Source organism: Peromyscus californicus, unplaced genomic scaffold, assembly GCF_007827085.1.
Source record: "Peromyscus californicus insignis strain IS unplaced genomic scaffold, ASM782708v3 Scaffold_15__1_contigs__length_86483966, whole genome shotgun sequence".
Lineage (NCBI taxonomy): Eukaryota > Metazoa > Chordata > Mammalia > Rodentia > Cricetidae > Peromyscus > Peromyscus californicus.
Window position 1 is genome coordinate 60,861,608 of NW_026294447.1, and position 16,933 is coordinate 60,878,540.

The window sequence follows — 16,933 nt, forward strand, 5'->3', positions numbered from 1 at the left end:
ACAGTCCCGGGCCAGGTAGTGGGGAAGAGGCAGCCGGAGCTGCATTTCCCGGGGCGCTCGGCGTAGGCAGGGCGAGCATTTAGAACCGGCGTGGCCCGAAGCCAGGCAACGCCGCGGCCCAAGTCGGCCCCGCCCCGCAGGTGAACCAGGCAACCGCCATATTGCCTCGAGCGCCCAAACTCACAGCAAAACACAGCTATCGCGAGACCGCGAAGGCCTCTGGGAAAAACAGAGTGGGGGAGGGGAGGGGAAGGAAGCAGGGATAGGCGGGAGGCGGGCCGAGCCCACGAGTGGAGCCCCAGGAAGTGGAGGGCGGGGAAAGGTGCAACTGACGCGCCTGCAAGCCAATGGCCGGCGAGCTCGGGTGGGCTTGCGGCCAATGAGCAGTTGCGGCCCGCTGCAGGGGGCGGGATCCGGGGCCGAGGGTAGCTTGAGCGCGGCGGCGGCGTTGTTCAGTCAGAGCGAGAACATTCCAGAGGTGAGTCCGCGGGGGGCGGTGGCCCGTGCCCCTGCCCAGCGCTCCCGCCCCTCCACCCCGCGGGCCGCCGGCGGCGGCAGGCACCGCCTGCGGCTCACAGCCGTGTCCCCGCCAGGTCGCCAGGCTCGGCGCTGCTGGTGTGGACGCGGACGTCGCTGGGACAGCCCCTCCCGCTGCTCGGCGGCGGCACCTGCCCAGCCGCCCCTCCGCTCGCCGCCCGCCCCGCCGCTCCGGACCCGGTTTCCAGCGCCTCTTCCTCCCAGTCCCGGGCGAGCCGCGTTGGGTTTATGTCTTTATTTGACGAAAACGGTGAGTCGCGGGCGGCGGGCCATGGCGGCGGCAAGATGGCGGCGCGGCCGCGTGACCTGCCGCGCGTGTGGCGCAGTTTGGGGGGGGGGGCCGGTCTCTGCGGGAGCGCGCGCGCGCGTGCCGGCGCCGGGCTGAGTCAGGCCCGGGGCGCGTTTGTGACTCAGGGAGGCCGCACCTCCGCCCCGCCGGCCGCCGGAAGAGGGAGGCCGGGCGATAGGCGCTCGCCGTCGCGTAGCCATGGGGACGAGGGCGAAGGTCGGCCGTGCGCTGAAGGGAGCGAGCGCTGCGAGCCCGGGCGCGGCTCCGGCCGCGGTCCTCGTGCTCCGACGGAGCCAATGGCTCCTGGCCCGGACGTGCCGCCCTGAAGCCAGCCCGAGTCGCCGACGCCGCAGCTTCGCGGTTGGCAGGTCCGGCTCGACGTTTCCCGTTTTACAACGATGGCGGCCGGGGGAGGCGCGATCGGAGAAGTTGGTTGCTCGCAGGCTTGAGCTGAGGGAGAAGAGGGCCGGGATCCCCTTCCCGGCAGTTAGAGCACGGTCGCTCGGCGGCAGCTGCCGATGACTCGCCGGTGGTCTGTGGTCTGACACACTCCCAGCAGCTGAGGGAGCAGGGTTTGTGTTTGTGTTGTTTCCTTGTTTGGGGCATCTCCCGGCCACAGCCGCAGCTCTTGTCAAAATGGTGGCCTCCTAGGTTCCTGGAGCTGTGCTTTGTTCCTGAGGCTGTCAGCTGGTCCCCCACATGAACTCGGGCCTTGTGAGCTAGGAGAGTTGATTAGGTGGGGTGCTCTGAGACAGGAAGTTTATCCGCCTAGGAATGACACTAACCCTGTAGGGGTGTTTGTGTGTTCTCCCCTTCTCTCTTTCAGAGCTGTTGCGCAGCCATTGGTACCTGTATTGGGGAAACATAGCATACAAGCAAGAAGCTTACAGCCTCAGTGGCGAAAATTTTTTCATGTCAGAGACCGAGAACTCTTGCAGTCGTTTATGTCATCCCTTCTTCTCCAGACAGAAGATACCAAAAAGTTGCAATCAAAGATCTGTTCATCTTATTGATAAAGTCACTAATAAGCCAAAATGTCTGTCAACGTCAACCGCAGCGTGTCAGACCAGTTCTATCGCTACAAGATGCCCCGTTTGATTGCCAAGGTATACTGATCTTCATTTTAGTAAGAAGTTGGTCCATATGTTCTTCATAGGACTTGAAAGATTGCATTTACAGGGAAGACAGTGCAAAATTGAAATTCTTATTTCCTTTAGGTTGAGGGCAAAGGAAATGGAATCAAGACAGTTATAGTCAACATGGTTGACGTTGCAAAGGCGCTTAATCGGCCTCCAACGTGTAAGTAAAGCTTGGAGAAGCCTGAAAAGGTATATTATGGATATAGCCTTGACAGTCTTTCCTCAATCATATATTAACTAGCAAGTGTGGAACTTCATACCTACTTGATTGGGTGTCATTAAACCACCCTGGCTGTCTCTCAGTGGCCCTGTAATTTTAAGGAACGGTGAGTTCTGTATAAATTTTTGTGTGAAGCCAGTGCTTTAGTTAACTATAATGAAATACCTTGTCTTCTGTAGATCCCACCAAATATTTTGGTTGTGAGCTGGGAGCACAGACCCAGTTTGATGTTAAGAATGACCGTTACATTGTCAATGGATCTCATGAGGCGAATAAGCTGCAAGACATGTTGGATGGATTCATTAAAAAATTTGTTCTTTGTCCTGAGTGTGAGAATCCTGAAACAGACCTGGTGAGTGCCTTTAAGGTTTTTGGCATTAAATTCTGTATCCTTTTCTGGTGTTGCCTGATTATACTTTCATGTTCCTGAGAAGGTACCAGACTTGTTAGAGAATACCTTTTGTTAAAATTAGGCTACTATGAAGATAATTTGTGTTAAACTAGTGTTTCAGATGTTTTCTAATGTTGTATAAACTCACATACAGTTTTCATCTTTTACTATACATGACACTTGTTTTTACTTTTCTTGACAGCATGTCAATCCAAAGAAGCAAACAATAGGTAATTCTTGTAAAGCCTGTGGGTACCGAGGCATGCTTGACACACATCATAAACTCTGTACATTCATTCTCAAAAACCCACCTGGTAAGTCTTAACAAATGACTATTGAAATAAAAAATGGAATGTTTTAGTACTGAATAAGTATATACAGTATAAGGAACTTTAGTCTTTGGACTTTTTTGTTTGTTTTGTTTTTCGAGACAGGGTTTCTCTGTGTAGTTCTGATTGTCCTGGAACACACTTTGTAGACCAAGCAGGCCTCGAACTCAGTGGTCTGCCTGTCTCTGGCTCAGGACTTTGTGATTTTTAACTGACTATAAGATATTATTGAGCAGGGCGGTGGTGGCGGCGCACGCCTTTAATCCCAGCACTCGGGAGGCAGAGCCAGGCGGATCTCTGTGAGTTCGAGGCCAGCCTGGGCTACCAAGTGAGTTCCAAGAAAAGGCGCAAAGCTACACAGAGAAACCCTGTCTGAAAAAACCAAAAAAAGAAAAAAAGATATTATTGAAAAATGTGTTTTATGTAACAGTAAAAGTGAAAAGGAGGCTGCCAAACTATAGCATCCTGTTGATTTATAAAATCTGTTCTGGAAACAAGGCTTGTCTCATTAAGCTACAGTGGCTTAGAAAACTGCAAGCAACACTCTGTGGCAGATGAATAAAACTATCTGACACAATTTGAGCTTGCTATAGCAAGATAGTCCAACCTATTCCGGCGTTCTCTTTCCCCGTGAGACAAGCCGTTATATAGACTCAAACAAACTATTTAATTGTTGGATGGTCAGGTTTTGGATATGGTTTTGTTTAAATTCATAGGGATAAACTACTTGATTGAGGCATTATATGAACAGTTCTAACAGTTTTAATATTCCCAATTGTATTACTTCATCTTATTTTATAACTTGTGAAGTGTGGTTAGTAGCGTCTTATTCTAAAACTTGTGAAGTGTGGTTAGTAGATTTGTCTGAATCCCTTCAGAATCTATATTTATTATTTGGTGTGTTGGTGTTTTGTGTGCATGTGTGGCTGTACACCACGTGTGTGCAGTGCCCTAGAGACCTGTAGAAGGCATTGAATCCCCCTGGAACTGGAGCTATGGGTGATTGTGAAACACCATATGGGTGCTGGGAATCGAACTTGGGTCTTAACAAGTGGTCTGCACCACTGAGCCATCTCTCCAGCCCTCCCTTCAGAATTCTAAGTTGCGTTTTGTTGTGTTGACTACTGAGGAGAGTTGTGATGGTGAGAGGGTAGGATTTAAATCTGATAGAGATTTAAGTCAGTGACACGTAAACCATAGGACTAAGTTAACTTTTGTTTCCCTGTAGAGAATAGTGACAGTGGTACAGGAAAGAAAGAAAAGGAAAAGAAAAATAGAAAGGGCAAGGACAAGGAAAATGGCTCCGTATCCAGCAGTGAGACACCACCACCTCCACCACCAAATGAAATTAGTCCTCCTCCACATGCTGTGGTGAGTGTAGGGCACTTTAAAATTGTGTGAAAAGACTGGTGTTTGGTTGAAATTAACGAACATTTGAATTTATTAATGTAGTGCACTGTTAAAACTGTAGTATTGGTTGCTTGAGTTGAGCTAAACTGAGCCTGGGTTTTCTTTCCCTGCTTAGCATTTCGTTGTTCTTTACACTAATGTGAAAGATACATTCTGTGGGCTGATAATATGGTCTACGGGCAAAGGTGTCATCCTGTCAATGTGACTAATATCACTATTTGAAGATCTTTGCTTTTGTTTAAGCAGGAAGAAGAGGAGGATGATGATTGGGGGGAGGATACAACTGAGGAAGCTCAGAGGCGCAGAATGGATGAAATCAGTGACCATGCAAAAGTTCTGACACTCAGCGATGATTTGGAAAGAACTATAGAAGAGCGTGTTAACATCCTGTTTGATTTTGTTAAGGTAAATATGCTTGATCTACAAATACACAGATCATACAGCCTTTCCTTTGAAATGTTTGTTGTCTTTATAATTGGTTAACTTTTTCTCTGATATCTTTGAATTGTATTTATTCAGTGTTTTTGTTTGTTTGTTTTTGAGACAGGGTCTCTGTAGCCCTTGCTGTCCTGGCACTCATAGACCAGGATAGCCTGGAGCTCATAGAGATCTTCCACACTCTGCTGGGATTAAAGGCATATGCCACCACACCCTCCCTTTGTAGGTTGTTTTTTGTTTGTTTGTTTTTATTTGTTTGTCTGGGTTTGGTTTGGTTTGGTTTGGTTTTTGTTTTTGTTTTTTTGGTTTTTTCGAGACAGGGTTTCTGTGTAGCTTTGCGCCTTTCCTGGAACTCGCTTTGGAGACCAGGCTGGCCTCAAACTCACAGAGATCCGCCTGGCTCTGCCTCCCGAGTGCTGGGATTAAAGGCGTGCGCCACCACCGCCCGGCTTGGTTTGGTTTTTTGAGACAGGGTTTCTCTGTGTAGCTTTGTGCCTTTCCTGAATCTCGCTCTGTAAGACTAGGCTGGCCTCGAACTCACAGAGATCCACCTGCTTCTGTCTCCCGAGGGCTGGGATTAAAGGCGTGCACCACTACTGCCCGGCTCACACCCTCCCTTTGTGTATTTTCAATTCAGTGCTTGTATTTGCTTTTCTTCTTTACTTACTCAAGAAATATATTGGACATATAGTGGGTATACTTCCATAAATTGGGTAGAAATCCTGGAGAAAGGAGGACTACTCTGTAAAGCATAGCAAGATAAGCTTATACTTCATTGAATTTTTTATTTCCAGAAAAAGAAAGAAGAGGGCATTATTGATTCATCTGATAAAGAAATTGTTGCTGAGGCAGAAAGACTGGATGTAAAAGCTATGGGTCCTCTTGTTTTGACTGAAGTTCTCTTTAACGAGAAGATAAGAGAGCAGATCAAGAAATACAGGCGCCATTTCTTAAGAGTAAGAGACTTTTGGGGGTTTTAAATCAAGATTGTGAACTTAGTACTGTGGCTTTAAATTGTTTCAGTCCACTATATTGTCATCCTGAAAATAGGTAATTGGCCCACTTTACCAAGTGTGGGAGCACCTGCAAATGGTAAGGGTATCTGTGCATTGACCTTTTTAAGCCATTGTTACATGTGCCATGCTTTAAGAGAATGAATATGTTATTTAAAGTACTGAATTATCTTAGAATAGGGACTATTATTGATGCTAACTGTCTACTTGCAGTTTTGTCATAACAACAAAAAGGCTCAGCGATACCTTCTTCATGGTTTGGAATGTGTGGTAGCAATGCATCAAGCTCAGCTGATCTCCAAGATTCCACATATCTTGAAGGAGATGTATGATGCAGACCTTTTAGAAGAGGAGGTCATCATCAGCTGGTCGGAAAAGGTGGGGAGCACATAAGTTGTTTGTGAAGTTCAGAAGCATCAAAACAGCTGGTGGGGGTGGGTTATGAAGAAATAATATCTTTAGTCTCTTGTCTACATTAAGTTGAATTCCTATGTTAATCCAATGCAATTTTTTTTTTTTTTTTTTTTTTGGTTTTTGAGACAGGGTTTCTCTGTGTAGCTTTGCGCCTTTCCTGGAACTCACTTGGTAGCCCAGGCTGGCCTCGAACTCACAGAGATCCGCCTGGCTCTGCCTCCGGAGTGCTGGGATTAAAGGCGTGCGCCACCACCGCCCGGCCCAATGCAATTTTTGAGTCCCTTTATTGTTAAAAGGCAGCAGGATGTGTTGTTTAGTCTCTTAGTGTGTATGTACTGTTGAAGGTTAGGGTATGACCCAGTCCCTTTAAATAGCTTGTTGTACAAGTAATTTATATTTTCAAATCTTGACTGAGAAAATTCTTTAAATTAAAAAAAAAAAAAACTTTTTTAGGCCTCTAAGAAATACGTCTCAAAAGAACTTGCCAAAGAGATTCGTGTCAAAGCAGAACCATTTATTAAATGGTTGAAGGAAGCAGAGGAAGAATCTTCTGGTGGTGAAGAAGAAGATGAAGATGAAAATATTGAGGTAAAAGCTAGGGAACATGTTATTGAGTACTTGATTGGCAATGGGTATTGAAGTTTTGTTTTGTTTTTGTTTTTTCCTCTGTTTAGCCCTAGTTAGCCTTGAACTGATCCCAAGTATAATTCCAAATTTCAGATTAAAGATAAAGTGTAATCAGCTGGGTGGTAGCACTTTTAATCCCAGGGCTCAGGTGGATCTCTGAGTTTCGGGCCAGCATGGTCTACAAAGTGAGTTCCAGGACAGCCAAGGCTGCACAGAGAGACCCTGTCTTGAAAACATAAACAAACCAAAAAAAAAGTTACAGTCTTTCAATGGGTGGAAGAGACAATTTTTATATGTGTTCTGGAGAGTGATAGGTAAGCAGGCATTCTTTCTAACCTCGAGCTGCCTCTTCCAGCCCTAGAAAATAATTAGATTAACCCAATGATAGACATTTACCCCTAGGCATAATCTATTGAGATAAAGAAATTACTGACGGACGTGGTGGCATGTACCTTCTTAGCTCTCAGGAGTCAGAGGATCTCCTGAGTTCCAGGACAGCTAGGGGCTATGAAAAGAAACCCTGTCTCAAAACACCAAAATGGAAGAAGAAAAAAAAGGCCCTGAATCTGAAGGGGGATGGAGGTGGGGGTGGTCCTGGGAAAGCTTTGAGGGAGGGGAGGGAAGGGAAAATAATATCTCAAAAAATTAAAAACGAGAGAAACTTACTGAAAATAATACAACTAGGGGTGGTTACTCAATGCCTATATTTAATTGATGAAATGATTTATCTTATCAGGTGGTATATTCGAAGACTGCCAGTGTACCAAAAGTTGAAACTGTGAAGTCTGACAACAAGGATGATGACATTGATATTGATGCCATTTAAAAGGATGGATGCAACTTAGCTTAACAGTGTAATGCTGCAAATTTTTCTCCATTATCAGCCAGAAGTGCAACATGTATGTGCAAAAGCTCAAATGGCTTAACATCATGCTACACTTGATACTAAAAAGCTATTACTGTGAGTGGTCTATAATTAAGCCCAATGAGACATCTAGGGAGTCCATACTTATCAGTGAGCAGTTGTAGTTTGCTTATTTATAGCATGTTTCTTTTGGAAAAACTAGTGGTGGACACATTTGGATCACATTTATACACTTACTAAAAAATAAAGATTTGATTTTGGTCATTCTTCAGACTTTGGGCTCTGAATGGCTTATACTGAAGTAATTGGCTACTTATAGGATGTTACACCATTTAACTTAAGGTCCTTAAGCCTGGTAGATTGCAGGTGCTGAAACTTACAGAATGCAAACCATTGTAATGACCTTTCTCAGCCATTAAGAAATGGGATATTTTAAAAGTTGTATCTCCAGTCCTCATCTGTTCAGATTGGCAACTGATAATTCTTGTCATTCTAAGGGAGACTGATGAATAAATAACAGTGTGACATCTTCATGGAAGTAAAAACAACCTGTTTGTCCTATGGTTTTAAGAGCAAGTTTTGAAATTTGGAGTTGTGATTTTTCAGTTTGTGTACACTCACCCCAAATTGTAGTCTTTGGAGTCAATGTGCTTTGCACATTTATGAGCCAGGGAAATAATTAACAAATAAGTATTTTGTGTGTATTTAGTGGTTGCTTTGTAATGAGAGAAAAAGCTTTGAGGTGTGATTAAATCGTAAACTCTGATTCTATTTGGGAGAAACAGGAAAAGGTGCACTTAATTCCTAGCTACAACAGCATAATTGTTCAGCTTTTACCCTTAAATTATAATTTCAAGATGTTTAGACATACTGTATCTTGTGTTTGATGTGTTCTCCCTACCCCACCCCCCAATATTATGGTTTATTCTTCAATGCCTCTTAATTTGGATATAATAGCTTGTACTTTAGATTTTGGTTGCTATCTTGCCAAAATAAGTGTTATTGTGTTTCAAGCTTGATCCCCTTCCCCCCAATTGTCTTATTTAAAGAGAAAGTTAAAATCATACTTCTGAGTCAGAGCCTGTATTGTGGTGTAAGACTTGGGATGTTTTTTACTTCACATTGAATATAGTTGGGCACCTGAGAAGTCTGGTGATGGCCACTGGGTGGGTGTAGTTGCTAGGGCCTGACCAGCCCATTCAGAGCCTTGAACTTCAGACACAAGTGAATTCCTTACCCATTAGCTGGTGTAAACTCCATCTGGGTTCCTCATTATATTTGCATACTCGTCTTCAACATTAAAAACTTGTTATCATATATACTCCTTTCCACAAAAGTGCATTCTGGGAGTTAAGAACCCAGATGGTTAATTTGTGTGGCATACTAGCTCATAACATTGTTTAGATTTTACCTTTTATGTCATCCATCTCACAGATTATAAAACTTTAATAAATATGTAAATTTTTTGCATTGAAATGAAACAAATTTTTGGTAAAATTAACACCTTGAGTCTGCTGAGCATGGAATGGGAGCCATATACCTGGAATGGTAACAAGGGAATATGCAGTGTCACACCAAAGAAGAGGTATTTGCAAACTCATTTTGTAAGTTTCAGATTCTTTGTTGCATGGCCCAACCATCCATTTGTCATCATGAGATTCTCAAGTAGATCAGCATATTCAACCTCAGTCTAGTAAGATTTTGTCTTAGAACAGTCACAGTCAGGTCTTACATACTGAGGAAGGGGCTTGGGCTTCAGCCACTGTTCTGTCTGGTGCCAAACCAGTGGGGTTCAAATTCACACAATCTGGGGTTTAAGAGTAATCAATCGTTCATTGCTCTATTAAGGTGTCTTAAAAGTTTCCTGTTTCAAACAGCTACATTACTTGATTAAAACAATGTTAAAATTAAATTTTGTCTCTGCTTTAATATTAAAGTTAAGCTATGTTTTCATTTTATAGTGAGTAAAAAGCACTGAAAGCTGTTCCAGTATTACAGCTCATGCTTTGGATTTGAATGTCAGGTATTCTGTGGAGTATATGTATCTCAGCCCTGTGTGTGAAAACAGGTTGATCATTTCATTGGATTACTGGCTTACCAGAAGAGGGAATCAGATCCCACTGTAGATGGTTGTGAGCCACCATGTGGTTGCTGGGAATTGAACTCAGGACCTCTGGAAGAGCAACCAGTGCTCTCAACCTCTGAGCCATCTCTCCAGCCCCCACTGGCTTTTTTTTTTTTTTTTAAGGTGTAGAATGTATTCTATAGATTGGAAACTGCCTTTTTTTTTGGGGGGGGGGTTTGGAGACAGGGTTCTTCTGTGTAGTTTTGGTCCCTGTCCTGGATCTCGCTCTGTAAATCAGGCTGGCCTCGAACTCACAGAGATCCTCCTGGCTCTGCCTCCCAAGTGCTGGGATTAAAGGTGTGTGCCACCACCGCCTGGCTCCAAATCTTTACATGTTTACTAAGGGAATTCAGACTCCCATTAATTCTAGACTGTCCTCGGACTACCTTCCTGATTCCTTGTACATCTTACTAATTAAGGCCTACAGTATGGGTACTGAAACTGTCCTTGAACTCTCTTGCCTATACCTCCCAAGTATTAAGATGGCAGGCATGTGTGCTATCCTCACTTAGATTCTGCATGGGCTTGTATACCATATTACACACATTTAGATGAAGGTACAAGCTGTGGAAGTTTCTTCTCCATGTGAGTCCCAGAGGTCCAACTCCAGTTGTTGGGACTCAGCAGAGTCTCAGCCACCTCATCAGCCTCCCATGTTAGTAGCACTCCACTGAGTGGGATAGCATAGGTAAATGATCAGCTAATGTTCTCATTGCCCCTACCCCATCAGAATCTGGCCCCATGAACCTTTGAAGTCTTGTAGACTTGGAGCTTATACCCACCTATGGTAGTAATTAAGACTATTCTGCTAGGTCTTTTTGAGACAGGGTTTCTATGTAACCCCCATGGCTGTCCTGGAACTCCACTTTGTAGACTAGACTGATCTCAAACTCGCACTCAAAGATCTGCCTGCCTCTGCCTCCCAAGTGATATTAAAACCATGCACTGCCACTCCCAGTTTAGACTTTATTTTTGACCCAGACAGGAATAGTTCTTGTAAGAGCCAATTTTTGGTACATCGTGGCTGGGCATAGTAGGACCTGGGTTTGTCCAATACCAGCTGGTAATGTATCTGTGACTCCCCTGCTCCCTTTCTCCAAAGAATATTAGGCCTTATACCTAACCTGGAATATGGCCAGTTTTCCTTCATATATCTGATGGGAGGGGGGTTGGGGGGTGTAATATGTGCAACCACTGAAGCTCAGCTGGAATGGCATGGTGTGCTTAAATAAATGCAAGTAAAACACCCGTACATGGCCAGCCATGGTGGTAGAGGCAGGCAGATCTTGTATGAGATTGAGACCAGCCTGACCTACAAAGTGGAGTTCCAGGATAGCCTAGGTTATGTAGAGAGTTGTCTCAAAAGTCAGAATTTAGTTTCCAGGATCGAGTTCCAGGGGTTTTGATGATCTCTGGCCTCAATGGGCACTATACTCACAAATACAATTTTCTTTTTTTTCAAATTTTAGCCAGGGATAGTGGTGCATGCCTTTAATTCCAATACTTGGGATGCAGAGGCTGGTGGATCTCATGAGTTGGGGGCCAGCCTGGTCTACAGAGAGTTCTAGGACAGCCAGGACTGTTACACAGTGAAACTGTTGTCTCAAGCAGAAAAAAAAAAAAACAGGTATGGTGACACAAGCTGGTGAATGAGTTCAAGGCCAGCCTGGTCTACATAGTTCCAGGTCAGCCAGGGCTGAATAGATCCTGTCTCAAAAAAAAATTTTTTTTTTTTAATGTATCTATGTTAGTATGTGCAGGTGTCTGTAGATACCCATGCCCCTCATCACTGCTGTGAGCATTGACTGCTTCAAGCTGCATTCTATAGAGAATTGCCTCAGCAGAACAGTGGCTGCTGTGTCTGAGAAGTCAGCAAGCTATGACTGACTGACTCTGGGGTTGGAGGGGGCGGTATATATGCTCATAAGTCCACTCCACCTCAACTAGGACTAACTAAAATTCAGTCTTTGGCCCTTGTGAAGGCTATTCTTGATTACCAACTTGTAATTACCTAAAACCCAAGGAACTGTGTATAGCTGTGAGATTTTTTTTCCTTAAATCATTTCAAGTGGGAAGACCCACTTCATCTGGATCTTTTGTGGTGGGAAGATCTACCTTTAATCTGGGCCACATCTACTGGCAGCCTTTATGAAGGACAGAAGAAAGTAAGCTTGCTCTTTGCCTGCTTGCTCTCGCTGGGAAGTCCATTCCTTCACTGGCATTAGAGCCTACTTCAGGATTCTGGCATATGCTGAAGAGAGACATTCAGTCTTGTGGACTGAACTACTGGATTCTTGGACCATCTGTTGGCAGATAACCATTGTTGGACTACCTGGACCACAGCCTGTAAACCACTCTAACAAGTGAATAAATCTCCTTTAAGCCAGTGGGGGGGGGGGGGGGGGGGGGGGGGGGGGGGGCGGGGGTCCATGCCTTTAATCCTAGCTCTCTAGGAGGCAGGGGCAGGTGGATCTCTGAATTTGAGGCCAGCCTGGTCTGTAGAACTAGATTCAGGACAGCCAAGGCTACACAAATCCTGTCTCGAAACCACATGACTAATCCCCTTTATATACACGCACATTCTATAAGCTCTTTCTCTAGAGAACCCTAATAGCCCTTCTCCCTCACAGCTCTGCTTGCATCCTTTCCTTGACCCCATTCTGCTTCCTTACACACCTTCTGAGAGCACTATATAATGAATCCCTGCTTGCAGGCTCTATTTTCAGGGACTTGATTGACAGCAGTTGGGTTTAGAAGTGGTCCAGTGAAGCAGTGGCAGGTGGACTGTTGATAGTCCCTGAGGTGAGCAATGGGGCAGTTGCCACACTGCTCACACATTGTTCCCTGGGAGAAGGCACCAGTGTCCACTCAGTGTCTTCCCCAGAGCTATGCTGCTTCTGCTCTATCATGAACCTCTAAGGTAGCTGACCCACCTTTAAGACGGCACACTGCTGCAGTGCACTAAGGTGTCCCATTGGTTGGAGCTGATGATCAGGTGAGCAGATGGTCATAAGGTGCTCTTGGGAGCGTTCATGTTCTTGCCAGTCTGATCATCCAAGGCCTGCTGAAGTAAAAGGTAAGTTATTGTACTTGGCACCTCCTACCACTAGGAGGAAGTAGTACAGCGCTGTTTCCTGGACCTCATTGGTGTTCGGAGGCAGCAGATTTGGCACTTGGGAATGAAGATCCAATCCTACTCAGTGTGCACAGGAAGACTGTTTTGAACTAGGTCAGTAGCAAAAGAAGGGCAGTGCTGCAGTACAGGCAGCTGCTGGCACTAGACAGCACAACAGGTGTGTACTGCCCCTTGTGTTGGAAAAGATCCTGAAGTTCATGTCAGTGGTATTTGGAGGTGGAGTATTTGAGAGATAATAAGGGTTAGACAAGGTCCCCTCCTGGTAGTATGAGTTGCTTTATAAGAAGAGGGAGAAGCCAGGAGATGGTGGCACATGCTCTCAATCCCAGCACTTGGGAGACAGAGGCAGGCGGATCTACAAAGTGAGTTCCAGGACAGCCAGAGCTACCTGGAGAAACCGTGTCTCAAAAAACAAAAGAAAAAAAGAAAAGAGGGACAGACTCAAGTTAGCAGCTCCCCCCACCTCCCTGTCTGCTGTCCTTATATCCTGTACCATCCAAAGAGCCTTTACTCTCTACTTTTACCAGGCTTTCGAACTTCCTAGCTTCCACCACCGTGAGCTGTGAGGCAAATACTTTTTATTTTAGGGTCTAATATAACCTAGCCTGAAATACTGGGATTACAGACTGTCACCATGCCTAGCTTAACATTCTACTTTTTTTTTTTTTTTTGGTTTTTCAAGACAGGGTTTCTCTGTGTAGCTTTGCGCCTTTCCTGGAACTCACTTGGTAGCCCAGGCTGGCCTCGAACTCACAGTGATCCGCCTGACTCTGCCTCCCGAGTGCTGGGATTAAAGGCGTGCGCCACCACCGCCCGGCAACATTCTACTTTTTAATGTGGAGAAATCAGAGAATGACTCGTGAGAGTGAGTTTTACTACTACATGGGTCCCAGGAATTGAACTCAAGTTGTAAGGCTTAGTAGCAGGTACCTTAGCATGCTGAGCCATCTTGTTAGCTCTATTCCTAATGTAATAACATTAATGATCATAATTATGGTAATATACAGTATATTAATAGTAATATGGTGGGCCAATATGATTGGCACTCAGGGCAGTGACCTGTGACTATAACTTCAGTAGGCTGGAGGATCTCAGGAACTTCAGACTGATGTGGGCACCATAGTGAGACTTTCATATCAGGAAACTAAAAACAAAGCTGAGCAGAGCTGTGGTAGTACACACCTTTAGTCCCAGCACTTAGGAGGCAGAGGCAGGTGGATCTCTGATTTTGAGGCCAGCCTGGTCTACAGAGTGAGTTCCAGGACATCCAGGGCTAGATAATAAGACCCTGTCTGAAAAAAAAAAATCCCACATAAATTAAAAAGCTATGTCAGAAGGCACAAAGCTACACAGAGAAACCCTGTCTCGAAAAACCAAAAAAAAAAAAAAAGCTATGTCAGGCAAGGTCATATACCTTTTACCACAGCACTAGAAGGCAGAGGCAGGCAGGTCTACAGAGTGAGACTCTATCTCAAAGTTAAAAAAGTAAAATAACAAAAAGCAAATTATTTCAGGTCTCTTTAATTTGGTTTAATTGTACAGTAGAATCCTCTCTGCTTTGTGCTTAATTTGTTTTGCTTTATTTGGGGAGTTAAATATTTAAAAAAAAATCTGACCTTATAATGCCAATGTGTAGATAGAAAGGGAAGATGGGTGGTGGTGGCACACGCCTTTAATTCCAGCACTTGGGAGGCAGAGCCAGGCGGATCTCTGAGTTCGAGGCCAGCTTGGTCTACAGATTGAGATCCAGGGCAGGCACCAAAACTACACAGAGAAACCCTGTCTCAAAAACCAAACAAAGCCGGGCGGTGGTGGCGCACGCCTTTAATCCCAGCACTCGGGAGGCAGAGCCAGGCGGATCTCTGTGAGTTCGAGGCCAGCCTGGGCTACCAAGTGAGTTCCAGGAAAAGGCGCAAAGCTACACAGAGAAACCCTGTCTCGAAAAACCAAAAAAAAAAAAAAAAAAAAAAAAAAAAAAAAACCAAACAAAGGGAAGTGATATTTGATAGCTTTACACAATTACGAGTGTCCTCTGATGGTTAATCTCCACTGTCAACTTGACTAGATTTAAATCACCTAGGAGATACATCTCTGAATGTGTCTATGCAGGCATTTCTAGAGTTTAACTGAGGAGGGAAAACCCATCCTGAAAGTGTATCTACCACCCGCTGGCCTTCACAGGTACTCAAACTGACATGCACATACCCACACAGGTACTCACACTCGTGCACAGACACACACATCTACACACAATTAAAAATAAAAATAAATCTTAAAAAATTCTTTTTTTTTTTTTTTTTTTTTTTTTTTTTTTTTTTTTTTTTTTTGGTTTTTCGAGACAGGGTTTCTCTGTGTAGCTTTGCGCCTCTCCTGGAACTCACTTGGTAGCCCAGGCTGGCCTCGAACTCACAGAGATCCGCCTGGCTCTGCCTCCCGAGTGCTGGGATTAAAGGCGTGCGCCACCACCGCCCGGCTTAAAAAATTCTTTAACTGGGCATGGCATCACACACCTTAATCCAAGCACTTGGGAGGCAGAAGCAGGAGGATCTCTGAGTTCCAGGCGAGCCTCCTCTACAGAGTGAGTTCTAGGACAGCCAGGACTGCAAAGAGAGACCCTGTCTCAAAAAAAAATATATTCTTTAAAAACCCATAAGTAAGATAAATTATAAAGAGACATAGTCAGAGACCCAGATATCACCTTGTACACATATTGAACAGCAGCATGCCCTGCCCCATCCCAGTGCACCTCTAACCCTGCATAGCTCCGTGGTAGGCCACCTCCTGAGAAGTCAAATGCTTTGATGACTTTCTTAGATGATTTCGCCATTGTTGAACATCCAAGAGCGAACTTACACAAACCCAGACAGTGTATAGCCTTCCACCCACTAGACTCCGTGGTACACACATATGGGTACAGCCTATTGCTTCCAGGGCCACAAGAAACAGATTAAATCAAACACAAGAGAAGATGATGCAATCTAGAGATGCTCAAACTCAGAGGCACTGTAAGGTATTCTGTTTTATGGTAAACTATTTTTTATAAGTCGACGTTCACTCTAAAATGATGGTTAGAGGTATAGTCAATAGTCAATAGATACTGTGGGCAAATATCAATTATGACATACTGTATATAATTGTATGTGCCATTCTTTTTGTTTGTTTTTTGAGACAGGGTTTCCCTGTGTAGCTTTAGGTGCCTGTCCTGGAACTGGCTCTGCCTCCGGAGTGCTGGGATTAAAGACGTGCGCCACCACCGCCCGGCTGTATCTGCCATTCTGGGTTTGTTTAAATCAGTGTGAGCAAGGAACACATGAGGAGGGTGTGTCCCTGACACCCTAAGAGGTCACAGTGGCAACCGTGCCACTAGGAGATAAGAAATTTCACAGGAGCCCTGGACTACATGTGCTGATATGCTAACTTGAACTCCTTTAGGTAGTGCTGTGTGCTTTATGAACCTTGACACATTCTGCCTTGGGAACATTATGCACTGATGTCTTACAAGGACACGTGAGGAACTAACTCCGAACCCTGTATTTTCCTCTCAACGTTGTTATTATTTTCAGCCTGTCTATTGGCTACTTTCACAAGCTTAAACACAGTGTTTGCGATTTCATTACTTATGCTTCTGTCCATGAGAACACCCCTTATTTCTCTGACTTGACTTTCTGGCTCCCAGCTTAAGTCATCTTTATGGTTCCTTTTATATTGTCAAGATGGAAGTAATTCTAATCCATCTACAATTACAATAAAGCTTTCTGAGTTTTATAGATTGAGTCAAAAGGTGACAATCTGTCAATACTGTTTTTATCTGTGTGTGTCCCTCTGTGTGTGGTGTGTGTATGGATGTTTCTGAGAATGTATGTTTGTGATATCTCTCTTCTCTTTGTGTGTGTGTGTGTGTGTGTGTGTGTGTGTGTGTGTGTGTGTGTGTGTATGTGTGTAGAGGCCAAAGGTCAATATTGGGCATCTCCCTTGATCACTGCCTACCTTATTTCTTATT

At 44.6% G+C, this 16,933-nt stretch overlaps 1 protein-coding gene and 1 non-coding gene across 4 annotated transcripts; both read left to right on the plus strand.

Annotated features, from left to right (window-relative positions):
- Positions 1-348: 348 nt before the first annotated feature.
- Eif5 (eukaryotic translation initiation factor 5) lies at positions 349-9,584 on the plus strand. Of its 3 annotated transcripts, none has more exons than XM_052739064.1 (12): positions 349-478; positions 594-787; positions 1,653-1,932; positions 2,044-2,125; positions 2,365-2,537; positions 2,779-2,890; positions 4,134-4,276; positions 4,559-4,720; positions 5,548-5,709; positions 5,980-6,144; positions 6,634-6,768; positions 7,544-9,584. In XM_052739064.1, exons 3-12 carry the CDS (start codon positions 1,861-1,863, stop codon positions 7,631-7,633), a joined length of 1,296 nt encoding a protein of 431 aa, XP_052595024.1. In that variant the 5' UTR covers positions 349-478; positions 594-787; positions 1,653-1,860; the 3' UTR covers positions 7,634-9,584. The 3 variants fall into 3 exon arrangements, with proteins under 3 accessions (XP_052595024.1, XP_052595026.1, XP_052595025.1); XM_052739066.1 differs by having other exon boundaries at positions 4,562-4,720; XM_052739065.1 differs by lacking the exons at positions 349-478; positions 594-787 and adding an exon at positions 961-1,194.
- LOC128111358 (small nucleolar RNA SNORA28) lies at positions 3,441-3,567 on the plus strand. The gene has a single exon (XR_008218605.1). It is a non-coding gene; the product is annotated as a small nucleolar RNA SNORA28 (small nucleolar RNA).
- Positions 9,585-16,933: the final 7,349 nt, after the last annotated feature.